Raw genomic sequence first — 22,332 nt, forward strand, 5'->3', positions numbered from 1 at the left:
TGAAACTTGAAATGTAAGTTTATAACACAAAGATCTCAGTTCCTTTCGATATTTGCGCATATCGAATTATAATTTCCTGAATTATGGCCCTTGATTGTAGGAAAAATCACTTTCTTGTTAGCTTGTTCTCTATCCATCTCTCGAAAATGTGGGCGTATCCTGCCTGGCAGCCGCTGGTTGAACCTTGTGAACACTCTAATGACTAAAAGTTATCATACGATCTGTATTAAATTTACATGCATAAATTAAATTAATAAAATGAAGAGGCCTATAGAATTTCAGCAATTTCTGTTTATAACATCTAGAGTTATGGCCCTTGTTTTACTTTGTTGATCTTGTGAACACTCTAACGACTAAAGTTATCATCCGATCTGTATTAAATTAAATAAATAAAATGAAGAAGCCTTTAGAATTTCAGCAATTTCTTTTTATAACATCTAGAGTTATGGCCCTTTTTTCACTTTGTTGAATCTTGTGAACACTCTAACGACTAAAGTTATCATCCGATCTGTATTAAATTGAATTAATAAAATGAAAAAGCCTTAAGAATTTCAGCAATTTCTGTTTATAACATCTAGAGTTATGGCCCTTGTTTCACTTTGTTGAACCTTGTGAACACTCTTAACGACTAAAGTTATCATCCAATCTGTATTAAATTTACATACATAAATTAAATTAATAAAATGAAGAAGCCTTTAGAATTTCAGCAATTTCTGTTTATAACATCTAGAGTTATGGCCCTTGTTTCACTTTGTTGAACCTTGTTAACACTAACTACAAAAGTTATTGTCTGATCTATACTAAATTTATCTGCATTAGTAAAACGAAGCCTATTGAATTTAATATCTTCTAGAGTTATGGCCTGTATTTCACATTGTTGAACCTTATGAACTCTCTTATTGACAAAAGTTATCATCTGAACTGTATGAAATTTATATCACTAAATCAAAGAAGCCCATTGAATTTCAGCAATTTCTGTCGATTAGTTCTCGAATTTAAGCCCTTTTGTCACTTTGTTGAACCATGTGAACGCACTATAACAAAACAACTAAAGTTGTGATCCAATGTGTATTAAATTTAAATGCATTATTGAGATTAGTAAAACAAAAAAGCCTATAGAATTTAATCAATTTCTGTTAATAACTTCTACAGTTATGACCCTTGTGAACATTCAACCCATTCGATCTGTATGAAATTGATATCAGTGTCTTGTAAATGCTTGTATTACCTACAAAAGCCTAAATATGTGACAACCCTTGTCGACTGCTCGGACGATTTAGCTGCTGTGGGCGTATGATGCTTTACCTGGCAGTCTATCTTTTAGAAAGTAATTTTAGCCATGTGTGCCAATGTGATGCTTCTTCCGGCATAATGACGAGAATCACAGAGCAATTGGGTTACAGCACACTTGAAACGACAAGGCCTGATGAAACTTTATGTAAACTATTAAGCATCAGTGGAATATGGTTTCCTTTGTTTTAGAAGGATAATGTTGGTGTCCCAACAATTAAAATTACATTTGGAATGTGTTTAACCAGCTCTATACCATATCAAATTGGAGATCAACATTGTCCTTTAATACATGTATTTATGTTGAATATTGTAATATGAATTGTTATCTGTATTGTTGTCATTGTAAATCGATATAAGTATAGAGCACATAAAATGAACAAATAAAAGTGTTATGATGTGCTTGTCCCGTTGTAGTAAGGTACATTTTATGTGCTCTTTAAGTTTGTATTAAGGTATAAAGCAATGACAAGCTTTCTCTGGGAGCATGGTTATCTAAAATCATGTATACTTTCTAACATATTAGTGACATACATGTAACACCTATCAATGATGACAGAAATTTCAATTAATATGAAATATATCCCTTGAATAATAGTTAAAAATACTGGTACCATAGGTACTCTTTTCCTTGATATCCGTATAAATAATGATGAATTTAAGGTTGGAATTTTCTATTGAACTGATCAATTCTCCAAATACATGTACACCTCTCTTAAAAGTAATGCATTTTCAACTATTTGTCTAGATTAAGGTCTATTTTGGTTTTTATACGCCCACATTTTCATATGGACGTATATATTGTCATTGCCCCTGTACTCTACTTGAAATGCAAGTTTATAACCCAAAGATCTTGTTCCTTTCAATATTCGCGCATATCGGATCGTAACTTCCTGAATTATGGCCCCTGATTGTACCAAAAACCATGTTTTAAGCTTGAGTTCCCTCTAGAGGTCACAATTATTATCCGATTAAAAAAAAATATTCAAATATATCACCGTTACACCGTAAAGTTGGTGGAGTTTGAATTTCGTGAAAATCGGACAGAATGGCCACCAATTGTGTAAACATATGGTATATCAAGGTTGTGGACCCTCTAGAGGCCACAATTTTGATCCGATTTTGATGAAACTTGAAATACATATTTATAACCCAAAGATCTTGGTTCCTTTCGATATTCATGTATATGGGATCGTAACTTCCGGAATTATAATAATAATTATATGTCCATTTATAAAGCGCTATATCCACAAAACGTGCTCATGACCCTTGATTGTACGAAAAAACAGCGTTTTTAGCTTGTGGTCCCTCTGGAGGTCACAATATTTATCTGATTGAAAAGAATGTTGAATATATAACCGTTACACCCTAATGATGGCTGAGTTTGAATTTCATGAAAATGGGACCAGAACGGGCTGCCCCTTGTATGCAGATAGTGTAAATGTATGGTATTATCAAGGTTGTGGACCCTCTAGTCATCACAATTTTGATCTGATTTTGATGAAACTTGAAATATATCTCTATAACCCAAAGATCTTGGTTCTTTTCAATATTCATGCATATTGGATCGTAACTTCCTGAATTATGACCCTTGATTGTACAAAAAATCACTTTTTTTTTTTAGCTTGTTCTCTATCCATCTGTTGTAAAATGTGGGTGTATCTTGCTTGGCAGACTCTGTTTTTTTTTTTTCAATTCACTGCCTTTAACAGGCATTTCTAAACTACCTGTTCTTAAACATTAAAATGTGATTGAATATTGTCATCATGCCTATCCAATAGTACAATTGGGTTTAAGTTTGCACAGTGTTTATATTGATAACCTGAAGTTAAAGTTATGAGATTAATATGTATTTAGACATTTTAAAGTGAACTGAAAACACTAAACGATACTGTTGCATGGCCTGATGAATAAACTATTATTCTAAACAATGGTTATGAAATCTGTTTAATTTATGAATAATAGTTTCCTGGAGTTCTCGTTTAAAGATTGATAATTTTTGTAGTTATAAAGAATCATCAGAAGAACAGACAGATTCTGATGATATTGTCGAAGCAGCCGCACCAACACAGGAAGAAGTTGAACAAGAAAGTCGTGAAACAATAGAAAAAGTTTATGAACAGAGAAAGGGTAGAATAGGAGGTAAAAAATTAAAAATGAAACTTACTTTCTGAAAAGTTATTGAAGATTGAGAAGTTGTAGTTCAAATTCTGTCTTTGTTTCTAGAACAATTCTTTAAAGATACATTATGCAATAGCTAAATTGCCTATTACAGGTCTTTCTTTAGGCCTGAAATGTTTTCTAAAGTATTAATTAGACATTAATTAACTGATCCAGGCCTTAATCAACTCTCGATAGCATCAGATTTCTCTGATATTAAATAGATTAGAATGGTTCAGCGATACTTTGATTTAATCAAATATGGAGGACCGAGACTTAGCTTCGATCAACCAGTACGGTGGTTGAAATTATTGCACACGTCTGTCAAACCTTCAAAGGCTAATATCTTCGCTTGCAATAGAGTAATTTGAATGAAATTTTCAAATTATTCATTTTACATCATCTACTTTCGAACTATTATAGCAGGAATGGCTAGTTCTTTATCTAAATCTTACATAATGTATCTTTAAGTATACAGTATTCTATTTTTGTTTCTAAAACAAATAACTTGGATTTTACGATAAATGTACATTAACCATATAACAGACAGAAAGAACAGATGAGTAGGACATTAAACCCCATTTCTTTTATTTACTCTTATTTTCTTTATAATAATACCTCCACTTCTTTACAGCAACTGGAAGTAAAACTGCCGCATATAATGTGGAAATTAGTGGCGATCCTAATGAAGGCTTTGATCCAGAGAAAGAGGAATATGAATTGCAATATTCAATAAAATGGAAAAATTGGTCCAACATTCATAATACATGGGAGACCGAGGCTTCTTTAAAAGAACAAAAGGTAAATGGATTAAAAAAGTTAGAGAATTTAAAGAAAAGAGAAGAGGAACTGGCAGAATGGTGAGTACTTCCGGATGATTTTATGTGTCGTCTTACCTTTCATTTAATTGATAATCTAACCTATTAACGAAATATGTTACTCAAGGCTGATAAATCTTTGATAGATTTTTTTAAAAAATAAGCATGAATTGTGTTAATCTGTTTGTCATTTGCTAATTCTCATGCCTTTGAAAAAAAGATATGTTCTAATTATGTATTATAACTTTTTTGTAACAAAGACTTGTGCTACAATAAATCTGAATCCTTGAATTACTTCCTATTTTCAGGGCAGAATTGGCAACACCAGAAGACAGAGAATATTTCTGTTGTCAGCAAGAAATGATGTCTGATCTGGCCAAGAACTATTTGAAGGTAGAAAGAATTATTGGTATGTTCATGTCTTATCAGTAATGTAAAAGTTTTGATAATAAAATAATTGTAATACTTTCATATAAGTTTATTACATTGGGACAATATAAAGAAAAATCATTGGAAATTTTAATAATACATCATATCTTTGTAAAAACTGAACGGAATTGAACCATTTTTGGTTTGGTACTCCTTTTAAAGATTTTGTAGTTTGGCTAATGAGGATCAGAGACTTTCATCCTTTATTTCTCCAACCCCACAAATTAAGAAAATGCAATGAAATCAACAATTTTATTTCTGACCTGAATTCAAAGATTTCATTTTGAATAAACTATTGTTCTAAAACCTTAAAAATACGAATTGATTTTTGTTTTAGCTGTGTCTAAAGAGAAATCTACAAGTGAACAGAATGGTTTCCCCGATTATTTATGTAAATGGGCTGCTCTCCCGTATGCTGATTGTACGTGGGAAGATGGTGAACTTATATCTCGACATTATCAGTCATTCATTGATGCCTATTACGCTAGAACTAAATCTCAAAGAATACCCACTAAGTTATGTAAGGTATGTAAAAGATTTTGATCCCAAGTCATTCATTAATTCATTAATTTATGATATATTCAAAATTAAACTGTACAAATCACATGTGCTTGTAAAATGGAAAATCTTTTAAAAAATAGCATTAAGCTGTGACTTATTCCTGAAAAACACAACACAATCATATCATAACTTCCTTTATTTATGGTTCCTGATTGTACGTAAAATAGCGTTTTAACTTGTGGTCCTTTTAGAGGTCACAATTTTTATCCGATTGAAAAAATATTTGAATATATCACTGTTACACCCTAATGATGGCCGAGTTCGAATTTCATGAAAATGGGACCAAAACTGCCGGACAAAATGGCCGCTCCTCGTATGCAAATAGTGTAAATATATGGAATGTCAAGGTTGTGGACCCTCCAGAAGTCAAAATTTTGATCCGATATGATTATAACCTGAAGATCTTGGTTCCTGTCAATATACGCGCATATCGGATCATGACTTCCTGAATTATGGCCCCGGATTGTATGAAAAATCTACAGATCACAATTATTATCCGATTTTAAAAAAAAACAATGTTCGAATATATCACCGTTACACCGTAATGTTGCTTGTTCGAATTTTGTGAAAATCGGACGAAAACTTCCTGACAAAATAGTCACCCCTCGTATGCAAATAGTGCAAGGCTGCGGTTAATTAATTGTCAGTTTTTCATGACCTGAGTTTGTGAAATATACATGCTACATGTGGTAATGATTAATTATTGATGAAATTTAATTTTTATACGGCCACATGAAAATCGGACCAAAACTGCCGAACAAAATGGTATATCAATTTATCAAGGTTGTGGATCCTCTTAGAGGCCACAATTTTTATCCGATTTTGATGAAACTTTTAATTTATGTTGATAATTGCGCATATCCGAACGTAATTGCCTGGGTTATGGGCCCTGATTGTTCGAAAAATCGCATTTTTAGCTTGTGGATTCTCTAGAGGTCACAATTTTTTATTTGATTTTAAAAAATGTTTAAATATATCACCATTCCACCATAATGAGGGTTGAATTCAACTTTTGAGAAAATCAAAGTGAAACTTGCCGACAAATTGGCCGCGTTTTGTACGCAGATTGTGTAAAAGTATGTAATATGAAGGTTGTGGACCCTCTAGAGGTCACAATTTTTATCTGATTTTGATGAAACTTAAAATATATCTTTACATCCCAAAGATCTCAGTCCCTTTAGATATTTTTGCATTTCAGATCAGAACTTTCTAGATTATGGCCCCTGATTGTTGTGGACCCTCTTAGAGGCCACAATTTTTATTTGATTTTGATGAAACTTTAAATTTATGTTGATAATTGCGCATATCGGAACGTAATTGCCTGGATTATGAGCCCTGATTGTTCGAAAAATCACAATTTTTATCTGATTTTGATGAAACTTAAAATATATCTTTACATCCCAAAGATCTCAGTCCTTTCGATATTTTTGCATTTCAGATCAGAACTTTTTAGATTATGGCCCCTGATTGTACAAAATTGCTTTTGTTTTTAGCTTGTTCTCTATCCATGTCTTGCAGAATATGGGCATATCTTGCCTGCCAACCGCTGGTTTATTTTTAAAATTTTAAAAAAAAGGGAAAATCATGTAAGGCTATTTATTAATATCCTGAACTAAAAATCAAATTCGGTTGGCCTAAATATGTACATGTTAGCTACTGTTTGTCAAATATACACTATGTCAAATATCCACCATGTGTGTGACCTCAACTTGTTTGGTACCCAGTTGGATGAAAGTCAAGTATGAATATTTTTTGAAACTTGTGTTTTGCTATAATCCTACAGTTTCTTCATTAGTACATGTATCAATGAAACCTACAGAGTTAGGCCGTGTTAAATTAATTCTACGTTTCGGGTCAACCGCGGTAGTTTGTGTTGTGTTTTGATTTCGGCAGCTCTGGCGCGTACCTTCCCATACAGTACATTCTTCACTATCGAACACACGCCTCTCTATTTTAGGCGACATACGCACATTTTTAATTTACACGCATAAATATTGGTTTAAAAAAATAAAATAATATCGTAATTTGTATACAGAAAGATTTGAAAACAAATCACGGTCATAAATTTAAAACGGTATCACATTACTCCATGTGTCAGCACGCAAACTTTCGCTGCCATGTTGTCCTTGGTTACATGTGTACATAGACTTGTTTGTCCTGACACTCGCTGACTTCTAATAACAGTTTAAATTAACAATCCATTAAATATGGATGGCAGCGCCACTGAACTGCAATGATAATATCAATAGACCAGTTTGAGTGCCTCCAGGCACTAGGAGTCTGACCTTCTATCCGTATATATATATGCATACTCCATGTCCAACCAATCTTTTTTTATTATTTATTGTCTGGTTGGACATGGTGTATGCATATATATATATATATATATATATATATACGGATAGGTCAGACTCCTGTGCTCCAGAGCGGCTTTAAAATGCAGTTCTAGTACAACATAGAATGTGACATCCACACCTGATGGATTATCTAGTAATAATAATAGAAAATCTTCCTGGAAATCAGAAAAACAATCCGGTAGATGGCTCTATAATATTTGGTATATTCAGCTATATTCTGAGTTTGTGTTGTGTTGAAAAAATGTGTGTTGTGTTAAAAATTGGGAGGTGTGTTGTGTTGACCTCCCTCCCTCATTGAATTCTGGAGACTCTAAAACCGGAAACACAGAATTAATTTAACATGGCCTTACTTATCTTGTCAAATGGCTGTTTCCCGGATTTGATTTGGGATTCTTATTGAAATGAAGTAATTTCTAAAATCTTAATCGGCATGTGAAATGATTAAAATAAATGGTTCATTTATTTCCAGGTTTTAAAAAGCCGTCCAAAGTTTGTAACATTAAAAAATCAACCGGAATATCTTGGTGGATATGATAAATTAACGTTAAGAGATTACCAATTAGAGGGTGTAAACTGGATGTTACATGCCTGGACAAAGTAAGTCGATGATTTGTATCACCACATAAGTCCTCAAAATCTTGAGAAAATTAACAAAAAAAAATGTTAACAAAACAACAAGAATGGCAGCAGACGGTACTTCTTTTTTTTAGTGAAATGCCAGCTACCGAACATGGGAGTTAACTCTATTAAAACGCCAGGAAATAAATACTATTCTTAAAGCCGGAATATTCCTGGAATAATCCAGGTAACACGGGACAAATCGTTGGGTTGGAGCAAGAATGTCGTAAGTGACAAAATTTGCGATTTCCATGTTACGATATATTATTGATAGTTGATGACCAACTTTTCAGATGAGCATGGTTTTGCCCCTTATGTTGTCATGGAAACCGGAAATCTTGGCTGTGCGAAATTGTCGTAAGTGAAAAGTTGACCAAATTCTTGGAGCAAAAATGTCGTAAGTGACATTTTTCATTACCAGATTGTTATAAGCTGAATTTGATTTCATGATAGAACATCAATGTCACATAGGCTATGAGGTCATCACCAGTATGATGTCATAATCATTATAATATTAATATTAATATGTATTTGGTCGAGTTTATTTATCTTTTATTTATTAGGTCAATGTGAGTTTTTGGTTACTTCCTGCACTTACGACAATTTTGCACCAAATATCTAGCCCGAAATTTGTTAATAGATTTAATCTTGTTCATATTTCCCCAAAATATGATATTATAATAGTTATATTAATTCTTAATAATAAAATATATTTGGTCGAGTCTATTTATCTTTTATTTATTGGGTCAATGTGCGTTTTTGGTTACTTCCTGCACTTACGACAATTTTGCACCAAACATCTAGGCCGGAATTTGTTAATAGATTTTATCTTGTTCATATTTCCCCAAAATATGATATTATAATAGTTATATTAATTCTTAATAATAAAATATATTTGGCCGAGTCTATTTATCTTTTATTTATTGAGTCCAATGTGAGTTTTTGGTTACTTCCAGCACTTACGACAATTTTGCACCAAACATCTAGGCCGAAATTTGTTGGAGCAAAAATGTTGTAAGTGAATTTTGGCTACGAGCCAAAAATTTATACAAGGCCCTGACAACACTCAATCACTTGAAATGTATTATATATCAGAGATATGAATCTCATTAGTAAATAAATAATGACACGGAATCATCATTTTTATTTAAATCTTTAAATGCAATTTTCTCCATTTTTTGAAAATGCCACTTACAACATTCTTGCTCCAAGCCAACGAAATAATATATTTTTTTCTGTCCATTGAAGTGTGGTCGTATATTGTCATCACCTCAGTCACTGTGGCGTCTGCACTTGATTTCGGGGCAAAATTTAAAATCCAATTAACTTAAAATTGATACAGTGTTTAAGGCCATGGGACAAAGAGATCTATTGATATTCTTTGATTACCAATAATTACTTCCAGAGTTATGTCCCTTGATATTGTTTTGTATACTAAATGTTAAGATAGAGCAGAACTAGAAGCCAGACACATTCTAATTATTTCTGATAATTACTTAATGGGTTGTTACTCATGCTCAGATTTTAGTGTTGTAAGTGTTTTCATTACTGACAAAAGACAAAAAATATGTGACAACCTTGTTGACTGCCCGGACCACTTAGCTGCTGTGGGCGTATGTTTCTTTGCCTGACAACCTATCTTTAATCATATTGTTTGTATTTTCAGGGAGAACTGTGTAATATTAGCTGATGAGATGGGTTTAGGTAAAACTATACAGATAATTAGTTTCCTCTCCGTTCTCTTCAACCAGTATCAGTTGTATGGTCCATTTCTATTGGTTGTACCTCTCTCAACTATTGTTGCCTGGCAACGCGAGTTTGAGAATTGGGCTCCAGAGATGAACGTTATTGTTTATATTGGTGATATATCTAGTCGAAACTTTGTAAGTAGTAATTTTCTGTGATAGATTATTTCTGTTTTGTAAGGTCAATTTAAAAAGCAGTTTGCATTTTTTCGGAAATGATAAAATTTCTCATGGCTTTATCCACCGCTTATATGTACTTGAGTGAGTGAGAGACCCAGAGAAAGCCCACAAGGTTGGACAGGCAACCCTACTCCGTGTCAGGTACAACTTCGAAATCGAAACCACCTATTCAGGCATCTAACACCCCCCCCCCCCCCAATGTACTCGGGTTGATTATATGTATCATTCCCAGACAAATTATTTTCTTCATCACCCTATATTGCTCTTATGTGGTTGGATGGCCGAATGGTTAGCATGTGCGCGCTGTATCATAAGGCCTGTCATTGAGTCAACTGGCGTGGTTTCAAATCCCCCGGTTGTACGTGACAAGGAGTAGGGTCACCTGTCCAGCCTCATGGGTTTTCTCCGGATCCTCCGGTTTACTCCCACTGCTAAAGACCCCTACGCACAAGCGAATTATTGAAATAAAATTAACCATATGTTAGTCCCAAAATGACCTAGTTTGTGGGAGTGGACCTTAAATCCCATCTCTCTCTCTCTCTCTCTCTCTCACTCTCTTTTTGAGACTCCTCCCCGATCGCCCTTTAAATTGTAGGTGTATATTTCAGTGCCTTGCAAGTATTTTTTTTTAATAAGAGAAATTAACTTTTTTATGCTATAGATTCGTGATCATGAATGGTGTCATCCAGGCAATAAACGATTAAAGTTTAATGTTATTGTTACAACCTATGAAATATTGTTAAAGGATAAGGTAAATCTATCAGTTTTATGTTAAGCTTGATCCTGGCCTTTTTGTGTGAACTTGGATCTTGGATTGTATCTACAAATAAAGTGTCGAAAATGACTTTTTATACGCCCACATGGACGTATATTGCCGTCGCCCCCGTTCGGCCGTCCGTCATCCACAATTGATATATGTGGTTTACATTAGTGAGATGAAGAAGTCTTATTTAAATTCAATAATTTCTATTCATTACTTCTAGAGTTATGGCCCTTGTTTCACTTTTGTGAGCCTTGTGAACGCTATTACGCCAAAAGTTATCATTCGATCTTTGTGAAATTTATATGCATTATTTAAATAAGTGAAACAAAGTAGCCTATTGAATTTCAGCGATTTCCGTTTATTAGGCCTAGAGTTATGGGCCTTGTTTCACTTCATTGAGCCTTGTGAACGCTCTAACGCCAAAAGTTATCACCCAATCTTTGTGAAATTTATATGCATGATTTAAATTAGTGAATTTCAACAATTTCCGTCAATTACTTCTGGAGTTGTTGCACCTTGGGAACGCTCTAACATCAAAATTTATCTGCCGATCTGTATGAAATTTACATGCGTCATTTAAACATACATTATGCAAGAGCTAAATCTTTTTATTGCAAGTCTTTATTTAGGCTTCAGATTAATGAAAGTTATCATCTGATATGTATGAAATTTATATGCATTATTTAAATTTGTGAAATGGAGGTCTATTGAATTTCAGCAATTTCCGTCAATAATTTCTAGAGTTATGGCCCTTGTTTCACTTTGTGAACCTTGTGAACGTTTGAATGACAAAAGTGATCATCTGATCTGTATGAAATTTATATGCATTATTTAAATTAGTAAAACGAAAAAGCCTGTCAAATTTCAACAATTTCTGTAGACTACTTCCAGAGTTGAGGCCCTTGTTTCAGTTTGTAGAACCTTGTGAACCCTCAAATGACAAAAATTATAATCTGATCTGTATGAAACTGTCTTGTAAAGGCCCCCATTTCCCTACAAAGGAATAAATATGCAACAACTCTTGTCGACCACTCGGATGAATTAGCTGCTGTGGGCGTATGTTTCGTTGCCTGGCAACCTATCTTTTTGGTTAAATTACAATAAATGTTAACAGCATGACACAAAGAGAATGCTTTAAATGTAGAATTTAGAAATGAAACTGTTTTTTTTTTATTATTATTATTATTTTTTAACCAAACGATTCACTTTTATTTTTTGCTTTCAGTCATTTTTAGGAAGTGTAAGTTGGGCATTTCTTGGTGTGGATGAAGCTCATCGTTTAAAAAATGACGACTCGTTATTGTATAAAACATTAAAAGACTTCAATACTAATCATCGCATTCTCATTACGGGCACTCCATTACAAAATTCACTTAAAGAACTCTGGTCACTACTTCATTTCATCATGCCACAAAGGTAGGTTTCAAAATTAAATTGTTGCTTTTATGTGTTGAATTGTGTTATGGGATGACCACCTGTTGGTTTGGGTTTTTTTGTATAGGCACAATACTAAAACAAATCTTAAAATTTCCGAACAATAGTTTAATTGTATAGATTTTGTCCTGTCACTATTTTGAATAACACTTCAGCATCATCCAATTCAATGCCTTATTTTGACCTAAATCAAACCGTTTTGGTGCCTTTATGTTTAGACCATTTTAACAAAATCTTCTCTTTCTCAGATACTCAGTCCTTCACGTTTATAAAATTGTGCGGTAGCCATAAAAAGCTCCTTATACCTTGAATATATGCAGTTTAAAAGTAAACAAAAACTGAAAGTAGTTTCTTAATCTCAATATTTAGGAGAGCGACTTGGCTAATTTGCAGGAGTCTTTAATGACTCTTTCGAAAGGAAAAGCCGGCGTGCGTCGAGAGGAGCAGGAGCAAAAGCTCCCCTTAAACGTGAAGGACTGGATACTCACTTAAAAAGAGCCACATGATCTATTGTATCAAAAAATAAAAACCGTCTCATTAATTACTGGATGTAAATATTTCCCCCATTTACAGGAAGTAACTATAAAAAATTTGAATGAATCGGACTCAATTATTAAGAACCCAGCAGAGATAAATGTTGACAATCATAAATTATACTGGATAAGCATAAATTCATGGGGCCACAGTGGCTCAGTGAGTAAGATGTTGACTTTAGATCCTGTGTTCGATACCTGCGTTGGCCCGGGAAGTTTGTGATTTTCCGGCATGCTTCCCCTTTGTCAGTGGTGCAGGACAGAGGGCCTAGCAAGGGACAATATATAGTCATTTGGATGGAACGAAAAACTGAGATGACATGCACATAAAAGATCCTTTGGCAGTTGGAATAGCACACTTTATGGCATATGCCCTTCTTATTAGCCCAGTGAGAGCAGAATATTTCATAAATTCATGTCGACATGAGATAATTGTAGTGCCTTGAAATGTGATATTTATGAGAAGTCGTTAAGCCCAGTAGTGATCCTTTGACAAAATAAAAACCTCCCCTAATCAGATGTTTTTTTAAGGATTGTCTGAGAATTGAATGAAGAAAGCAGGGGACTATTAAAATGGGTTCGTCCGTCTGTCACACTTTTTGGGACACAATAACCCTCCTTCTAATTGAGCTGGAATGTTCAAACTTGGTATAGGTGTTTATTAGGTCAATTTCTTGATGGAGTTCGAAGATGACCATTTTCTGCTTAGGGTAAACAGAGATAAGCAATTTGATTGTTTGATGCTTTGGGACACGATAACTTTAGTTCCAATTAAGTGAGAGTGATGAAACTTGGTGTATAGTTTCATTACATCCACACCTTGACTAAGTTCGATAATGAACATTTTCTGATCAGGGTAAGCCTAGTGATAAGCAATTTGATTGGTCGAGACTTTGGAACCCAATAACTCTCCTTCTAATTGAGCAACAATGTTCACACTTGGTGTAGGCGTTCATTTTGTGAATGCCTTGATAGAGTTTGAAGATGAGAATTTTCTGCAAAGATAAGCAATTTGATTGGTTGATGCTTTGGGACACGATAACTTTAGTTCTAAATTAAGTGAGAGTGATGAAATTTGGTGTATAGTTTTATTATATCAATACCTTGACTTAAGTTTGATAACTCCCTTGATGGAGTTCAGTGATAAACATTGTCTGCTTACGGTAAGCAGAGATAAGCAAACTGATTGGTTGATGCTTTGGGGCACGATAACTTTGGTTATAATTAAGTGAGAGTCATGAAACTCCGAGTATAAATTCATCATATCATTACCTTGACTAAGTTTGATGATGAGGATTTTCTGCTTAGGCTAAGTGGAGATAAGCAATTTGATTGGTCAAGACTTTGGCAAATAACAACCCTGCTTTTAATTGAGGTAGAATGTTTAAACTTAATGTAGTGTTTATTAGGTGAATGTCTTGACCGAGTTCAATGATTAACATTCAAGCTAAGCAGAGCTAAGCAATTTCATTGGTCGATGCTTTGAGACAAGATAACTTGTTAGAGTGATGAAATTTAGTGTATAGTTGATAACCGGTTTGATTGCTTGATACTTTTGAAAAAAATAAATGTACAATTAATTAGTATGTGTCATCTATTTATTTTGAGATTTCGGCGGGTGACATCAGTCTCACTGTTGGCTTGTTTTTTTTGAGGACCAATAGATTACATTAGGAATGTAATTGTTTGTGATATATCAAGTCAAGGGAGCATCATTTGTAAAGTTTTGAATTTAACATCGGAATAAGGTTTCTTTTCCTTTGTTTGGAGCATTTAATGATTGAGTTGTCTCTTGTAGGTTTCATGACTGGACAGACTTCGAAGAACATCATTCCACTTCAGATAGTTCTGGTTTTGCAGCATTACACAAAGAATTAGAACCATATCTAATCCGTCGAGTGAAAAAAGATGTTGAGAAGTCCCTTCCCGCAAAAGTAAGTTCTACACTAATGTTCTTTAGAAAGTATCAAATGTTGTTACATGCAGTTCTCTTCGTTTCCTTTTGCTCATCTTTAAATTAAAATCTTGAATCTGAAAAACAGTGTGATATGTTTTTCAGGTTGAACAAATTCTCAGGGTAGAAATGTCTTCATTACAAAAGCAGTATTATAAGTAAGTATTATAGAAATAGTATAACTCTGTTGTCTGTGTTGTGATAGTATTTCACACAAACTTTAGTAGGATTTTTCATGACTAATGCGTTCTTTTATTTTAAAGAATCAGAGATGGAATTGTGGACGAATATTGCCGTTGCCCCCGTCTGTCCGTCCATCCCTCGTCCACAATTTCTTGTGAACGCTCTAACGCCAAAAGTTATCATGCAGTTGTTTCAAAATTGATATATGGTCCTTGTTTCACTTTGTTGAACCTTGTGAACGCTCTAATGCCAAAAATTAACATCCGATCTTTGTGAAATTTATATGCAATATTTAAATTAGGGAAACGAAGAAGCCTATTGAATATCAGCAATTTCCGTTTATTACTTCTAGTGTTATGGCCCTTGTTTCACTTTATTGAACCTTTGAATGCCAAAAGTTATCATCCGATCTTTCTGAAATTTATATGCATTATTTAAATCCGTGAAATGAAAAAGCCTATTGAATTTCAGCAATTTCCGTTTATCACGTCTAGAGTTATAACCCTCGTTTCACTTTATTGAACCTTGTGAATGCCCTAACATCAAAAGTTATCTGCCGATCTGTATGAAATTACATGCGCCATTTAAATTAGTAAAGAGAAGAATCCTATTGAATTTCAGCAATGTCCGTTTATTACTTCTAGAGTTATGGCCCTTGTTTCACTTTGTTCAACCTTTTTAATGCTCAATTGTTGAAAGTTATCATCAGATATGTATAAATTTATATGCATCATTTAAATTTGTGAAACAGAGATCTATTGAATTTCAGCAATTTCCGTCAATAATTTCTGGAGTTATGGCGGTTGTGAACCTTGTGAACGCTTGAATGACAAAAGTGATCATCTGATCTGTATGAAATTTATATGCATTATTTAAATTGGTAAAACGAAAAAACCTGTCAAATTTCAACAATTTCTGTAGATTACCGGTACTTCCAAATTTCAACAATTTCTGTAGATTACTTCCAGATTTGAGACCCTTGTTCGAGTTTGTAGAACCTTGTATGGAACTGTCTTGTAAAGGCCCCGCCCGGACTATTTAGCTGCTGTGGGCGTATGTTTTGTTGCCTGGCAATTATCTTTTAAAAAAAGTCTGTCCTCCCGCACGACCAAAAACTATAGTGTTTCAGTAAAATTTATTTTTACCAGAAATTTATCAGAATTCCATTTAAAAAAAAATAAAATACTGCCTACTAGCTCCAATTTTTCAAGAAATACTAACTTTTTCTTATGCACACTCACATTATAGTTGGGGCACCAGTACAAATAAAGGTCCGTAGAAATTTTAAAATGGTCGCCAGACTATGGTTTGCATCAATTATAATAGAGAAATTTAGCCCATTTTGTGAATGCTTTATTATAAAGAAACAAATATTTAATTAACAAGGATCATTTATCGTGTCCTGTGAATATCAATATCTCTAATATCATATGCAAATTATTTTATTATTATATATCTTTTTCTGATATCAGATGGATCTTGACAAGAAATTATAAAGCTTTGAATAAAGGTACAAAGGGAAATATTAGTAGTTTGTGTAATATAGTTATGGAATTAAAGAAATGCTGTAATCATTCGGAGTTGATTCGTCAATCAGAATCAGAAGAGGAACGTCTACAGGTACCGTATTTAAGATTTTGATAAATCTTTACAGAGAAAATGATGAAATGTTAGAAATTGATGTCTGGACCTCTGAGAGTAACTTGATGTTTTCTAATTTCTGATCTCTGGTTGCAAACATACATTTCATTAACCTTTAGGTAAAAAAAGCCCCATTGTCTTGGGAATTATTCTCCAGTCGCTCATAGCACATGCATCCATAGCTACGAGTACGTAACTAAAAATGTTGAGATATACTGATGTGCTTGTTTTTAGCTAGGATTAGGTTCCTTTAGTTTCACCTGGCAAACTTAATTTATTTATTAATGCATGGACCAACTTAAAATAAATTAATTTTATACTATTAGTACTTATTACACATACGTAGCCCAATCTACTGATACAACAGTCATTTATCAGCAAATATTGACAATAAAGTAAATTAAGCATTGTTTTTATCAAAATTGATACGGACATTCATAATTACGGTGTATTACTCTTGCGCAACTCTAAATCAGGTTAGTACTTTGATTGGCTATTGCACACGAGGCCCCGCCTTTATGTGTTAAAATGTCGAAGAAAGCAATCTTGTATCGCTTCGATTTAAAAAGAGAGGATTTGTACCCGTGTCGGGTAGGATTTTCTGCTGAATTGTAGTTGGATGTGGCAGAAATGCTATAAATAACTATAATCAATCATTGTTTTGATGAAAAATGTTGTCAATTTTGCTTACTGATGCCCGATGCAATTTGCTTTGGCCTTTGCTACCTGGAACTATATAGGACCATCTCTTATCTTGAAACACGGAGGGTTGAGAGATGAGGGTTGTTATCTAATGCATCCACAGTAAATAAAGATAACCCTATATGTTCAAAGGGTTAAGTCTTCATATCATGTTCGGATCCATTTTTTTGTTTTATTTCAGTCAATAATTCGTGGTAGTGGTAAACTAATATTGTTAGATAAGTTATTATTACGGTTAAAAGAAAGTGGTCACAGGGTCCTTATCTTCTCTCAGATGGTTCGTATGTTAGACATACTAGCTGAATATCTACGTCTACGCCATTTTACATATCAGGTATGAATATATTTACATTAATAATAGAATGAAGTAAGCTACGCTAAAAATTAACATGTTATGTGGTAACTACCATCTAGGTTTTAAACAAATGAATCACAGTAGCACTAGAATAGACTCCGATCCAACAACATTTTTAGTATATTTTCACAAAAACTCAGTTTTACAGAGTATCTACTCTAGAGAAAGTGCAAAAATAAATTGCTCTTCCTTTTCTGCATAGTTGAAAATATTATAACAGTAGACAAATTGCAGTGTCTGGATTTTTCTTTCAATAGAAAGCATAATAAATAAATAAATGTAAACATTTTAAGATTAGAGATCAGATGTAAAATCATGGACTAAGATATGATGATATTCATTGATGTCTGGACCGTCTGATGTCAATAATCTGATGCAGACTTTATTTATATCCTGACCTTAGTTCTACAACTTGGTACTATTTTACCATTATTCCATGTAACTGAGTAGTACAAGAATATTGTGTATTTGTAGAGATTAGATGGAGGGATAAGAGGAGAATTAAGAAAACAAGCTTTAGATCATTTTAATGCTGAAGGTTCACAAGTAAGTTCTTATTCTTAAATATTTCATAAACTATAACTTAAGGTTCATATAGACAGTGCAGGAAAACTGCAGAACAGAATACAGACAGAAAAAACAATGAATACAGCACAGACAATATGGTGAGGTACATAATTTTGAAAAAGCATAAATCTTTGATATTGGAAATGATATTGTGATTCATACTGTAACACAATGTCTGATCAGTAAAACATTCAAGTACCATACTGTTATTGTCCTCCGCCTTTCGAAGAAAGCTCGGGACTATTAAAATGGGAATAGATTCATCATTATATCAATACCTTGACTAAGTTGGATGATGAGAATTTTCTGCTTAGGCTAAGGAGCGATAAACAATTTGATTGGTCAAGACTTTGGAACATAAGTCTGCTTTTAATTGAGGTAGAATGTTTAAACTTAAGTGAATATCTTGACTTTGGAACATAACTCTGCTTTTGATTGAGGTAGAATGTTTAAACTTAAATGAATATCTTGACCAATGATTAACATTTTCTGCTAAAGCTAACCAGAGCTAAGCAATTTCATTGGTCGATGCTTTGGGACAAGATAACTGATGGAGAGTGATGAAACTTATGTATAGTTTCATCACTAGGTACTTGAAAACATTCAGTTTAATCGTGAACATTTTCTGCTTAAACTTAGTATAGATAATCAGTTTGATTGCTCGATACTTTTCAAAAAGATAAATGTGCAATTAATTAATGTGTCATCCATGTATGTTGGAATTGCGACAGGGGACATCAGCCGCACTGTTAATTTTATGCATTTGTTTATTTTCAGGATTTTTGTTTTTTATTATCTACAAGGGCTGGTGGTTTAGGTATAAATCTAGCTACAGCTGATACAGTTATAATATTTGATAGTGACTGGAATCCACAGAATGATTTACAAGCTCAAGCTAGAGCTCACAGAATAGGCCAAAAAAATCAAGTTAGTCTTTTCATACTTTTTATATGCCCACATTAGAATGTGGTTGTATATTGTCATTGTGGCCGCCCGGTGTCCACAATTGCTTGGGGACGCTCAAGGGCCTAAGATTAATATCCGATTGACTTTAAATTTATACAGAGTTTAAGGTCATGAGACGAAGAAGCCTGAAGGGTATAGATGTTCAACGGTTTCCGATAATTACTGCCAGAGTTGAGGCCCTAGATCACTTTGAAATTTTTTGTGGACACTATAGAGGCTAAAGTTAATATCCAATTGACTTTAAATTTATACACAGTGTTTAAGGTCATGAGACGAAGAAGCCTATTCCTATTGATTTTCAACGATTTCCGATAATTACTGCCAGAGTTAAGGCCCATGATCACTTTGAAAAATCTTGTGGATGCTCTAGAGGCTAAAGTTAATATCCGATTGACTTTAAATTTGTATACAGTGTTTGAGGTCATGAGATGAAAAAGCCTGTTGATTTTCAACGACTTTCGATAATTACTGCCAGAGTTATATCCCTTGATCACTTTGTGTTTGGCCCTTCACCTAAAAAGTTTGCTCACCATTGCTCTAGAGGGTCAAGTTAAGTGTTTAAGGCCATGAGATGAAGAAACCTAGTGATTTTCAATGATTTCCGATAATTACTGCAAGAGTTATGGCCCTTGATCATTTGTGGATTCTCCAGAGACCAAAGTATATTGATTTTCAATGAATTTTGATAACTTGGACAGCTAAATCCATGATATTAAATGTTTCGTATACTAAACGTTAGCATGGAGCAGAACTAAAAGCCAAATGAATTCTAATGATTTTCTTATATTTAATGAGTTGTTACTCTTATTCAGATTTTAGTGTATTATAAATGTTTCATTATGGACAATAGAAAAAATATGCGACAACTCTTGTTGACTGCTCAGACGACTTAGCTGCATGCAGTGGGTGTATGTTTCATGGCTGGCAACCTATCTTTATAAACACTAGCAGCAACCATTTATAATACTAACATTTAATACGGAGGAAAGGAAATGTAACTGAATGACTGTTGCAAGCCTAAATTTGATCTGTTTGAAAGGAAAAGAAATTAAATTATTGCAAGAATGCTGCAAAAGAACACTGTGTTTCGTGAAGTATGTTTTAACATGTGCAAAATATTAGAATTATTGTTTTTCCCATTAATATATTTCAACGATTTATTTTTGTGTGTTTTTAGGTGAGTGTGTATCGTTTAGTAACTAAAGGTAGTGTAGAAGAAAATATTGTAGAAAGGGCTAAAAAGAAAATGGTGTTAGATCATTTGGTTATACAGCGTATGGACACTACTGGTCGTACTGTTTTAAGCCGAGGAAATGCTCCTTCCAGGTAAATTTAGTTTATTTATGGGAACTTAGCCTCAAGGTTCAACAGATAAAATGATGAAATTGATGTCTGATCTGACAAAATGTTAATGGTCTTGGATATGAACTCTCAATTACAGCAAACAACCAGGCTGATAAAGGCAGACACATGCCTGGCAATGAGGGAAATTTTGCCCTACTGCTGTTTTTTTTTGTTTTTTTGTTGTTTTTTTTTTCTTCCATTCTAAAAATTTAACTGGTTCTCCAAATCTGGTTAAAATATAAGATAGAAAGAACCTGAATAAAAAATGGATTTGGTTTGGCCGTAAATAATATACATTTAAATAAATGTTGATATATTTTTTATTTAAGCAGTAGCTCAACACCTTTTAATAAAGAAGAATTGGCTTCCATTTTGAAGTTTGGTGCTGAAGAATTATTTAAAGAAAGTGAAGGTGATGAAGAAGAACCACAGGTAATTATTTATGCCTGTAGAATTTTGATCAAGAGAACCATCTTTCTATTTATAGTTAATACACTCTCTGAAATAGGATTTTTGTATTGGCAATTGTAGAAATAGAACAATCCCTGCTCAACAGTAGTACAGACAATTTTTTAAGTAGAAATGAGAGGTGGTTTATACTTCATAATGTTTCGGGTGATACAACCCTTTTTCAAATAATAACATTAAATAATCCTTTGCCGCCTTTATATATACAATAGTAGTGACGTCACAGGATTTTTAAAATTTATGCGATGTACAAATAATGATTTTTAAAACAGAAGGTTATTAAAGGAATGGATAATTGTTTAATTCAGCAGCTACACAGATCTACCGGCCTGTCCAGCCTTTTAAGGGAGTTCTGCGGTTCCCCCTCCCTCTTTCTCGTTATATTATCAATTGTGAAAAATACCACAGGATACTCTCCCTCGACTGCTCTGGACCTGTTTGACAAAAACAACCTCTATATTGGCACCTTGCAATTAATGATACATTATGTAAGATTTAGGTAAAGAGCTGGTCGTCCTTACTATAATTGTTCAGAAATAAATAATAAGAAATTAATATATTGAAAATTTCGGTCAAATTACTTTATTCTGAACAAAGTTATTGAATTAGTTTTGACAAGAATGTGATGATTTAGCTTTTACAGAATGTATCTTTAAAGTAAGAATAACCATCCAAGATGAATGTACATGCCATTATTATTTGTTGGATACTTAAAAGTTCACCTTAGGAAAAAAATCGAAATTATAGATATTAAGTTGAGGGTTTAGTTAACTTCATTAAACCTATTTTATTGCATCGACTCCAATTGATGAATTGGTCATTATTATTATTATGTTGTAATAATATAGGTTGATATAGATGAGATATTGAATCGAGCTGAAGTAAGTGAAACAGTAGCTACATCAGTTGGTGATGAATTGTTATCACAGTTTAAAGTTGTTAGTTTTGATAATATGGAAAACGAAGAAATTGAAATGAAAGGTAATTTACATTATTTGAATAATTCTTAGTAGAGTTTTTACAGGGCTAGCTCTGGAAAAAAGATCCATTAGCCAAACTCACTGGCAAAGGGGCAAACTGATAGCCAAATATCAAGCATGTTAGCAAAAAAAAATAATGCAATTATTGGGTCAGGCGATTGAATAATCACCTCCTTTCTCAATAATTGCTGTATCACGATATATCAGGATTATTTTCAAATAATATTTGGGACATATTTCGTATCCTTACTTGCTACTCCACGAAAATAAAAATTTGTCGCTAG

At 33.4% G+C, this 22,332-nt stretch overlaps 1 protein-coding gene across 6 annotated transcripts in view; it reads left to right on the forward strand.

Moving 5' to 3' along the window:
- LOC126817600 (chromodomain-helicase-DNA-binding protein 1) overlaps positions 1-22,332 on the forward strand; it is a 75,374-nt gene that overhangs the window by 41,287 nt on the left and 11,755 nt on the right. For 4 of the 6 annotated variants that reach the window (XR_007679064.1, XM_050544672.1, XM_050544675.1 and 1 more), the window contains 17 exons: positions 3,296-3,432; positions 4,085-4,310; positions 4,577-4,677; positions 5,035-5,222; positions 8,085-8,212; positions 9,900-10,116; positions 10,820-10,909; positions 12,147-12,337; positions 14,687-14,822; positions 14,948-15,000; positions 16,498-16,645; positions 17,550-17,702; positions 18,198-18,269; positions 19,068-19,217; positions 20,434-20,582; positions 20,930-21,032; positions 21,917-22,049. Coding sequence is in view for 5 of the 6 variants with exons in the window: in XM_050544672.1 (XP_050400629.1) it covers positions 3,296-3,432; positions 4,085-4,310; positions 4,577-4,677; positions 5,035-5,222; positions 8,085-8,212; positions 9,900-10,116; positions 10,820-10,909; positions 12,147-12,337; positions 14,687-14,822; positions 14,948-15,000; positions 16,498-16,645; positions 17,550-17,702; positions 18,198-18,269; positions 19,068-19,217; positions 20,434-20,582; positions 20,930-21,032; positions 21,917-22,049 (2,375 nt within the window). In the remaining variant the exon portion in view is untranslated. Of the gene's footprint in view, positions 1-3,295; positions 3,433-4,084; positions 4,311-4,576; positions 4,678-5,034; positions 5,223-8,084; positions 8,217-9,899; positions 10,117-10,819; positions 10,910-12,146; positions 12,338-14,686; positions 14,823-14,947; positions 15,001-16,497; positions 16,646-17,549; positions 17,703-18,197; positions 18,270-19,067; positions 19,218-20,433; positions 20,583-20,929; positions 21,033-21,916; positions 22,050-22,332 lie in introns of those variants that run through there. The other 2 variants (XM_050544673.1, XM_050544676.1) reach the window with 2 other exon arrangements.

The sequence above is a fragment of the Patella vulgata genome, chromosome 4 (assembly GCF_932274485.2).
Source record: "Patella vulgata chromosome 4, xgPatVulg1.2, whole genome shotgun sequence".
NCBI classification, from domain to species: domain Eukaryota; kingdom Metazoa; phylum Mollusca; class Gastropoda; family Patellidae; genus Patella; species Patella vulgata.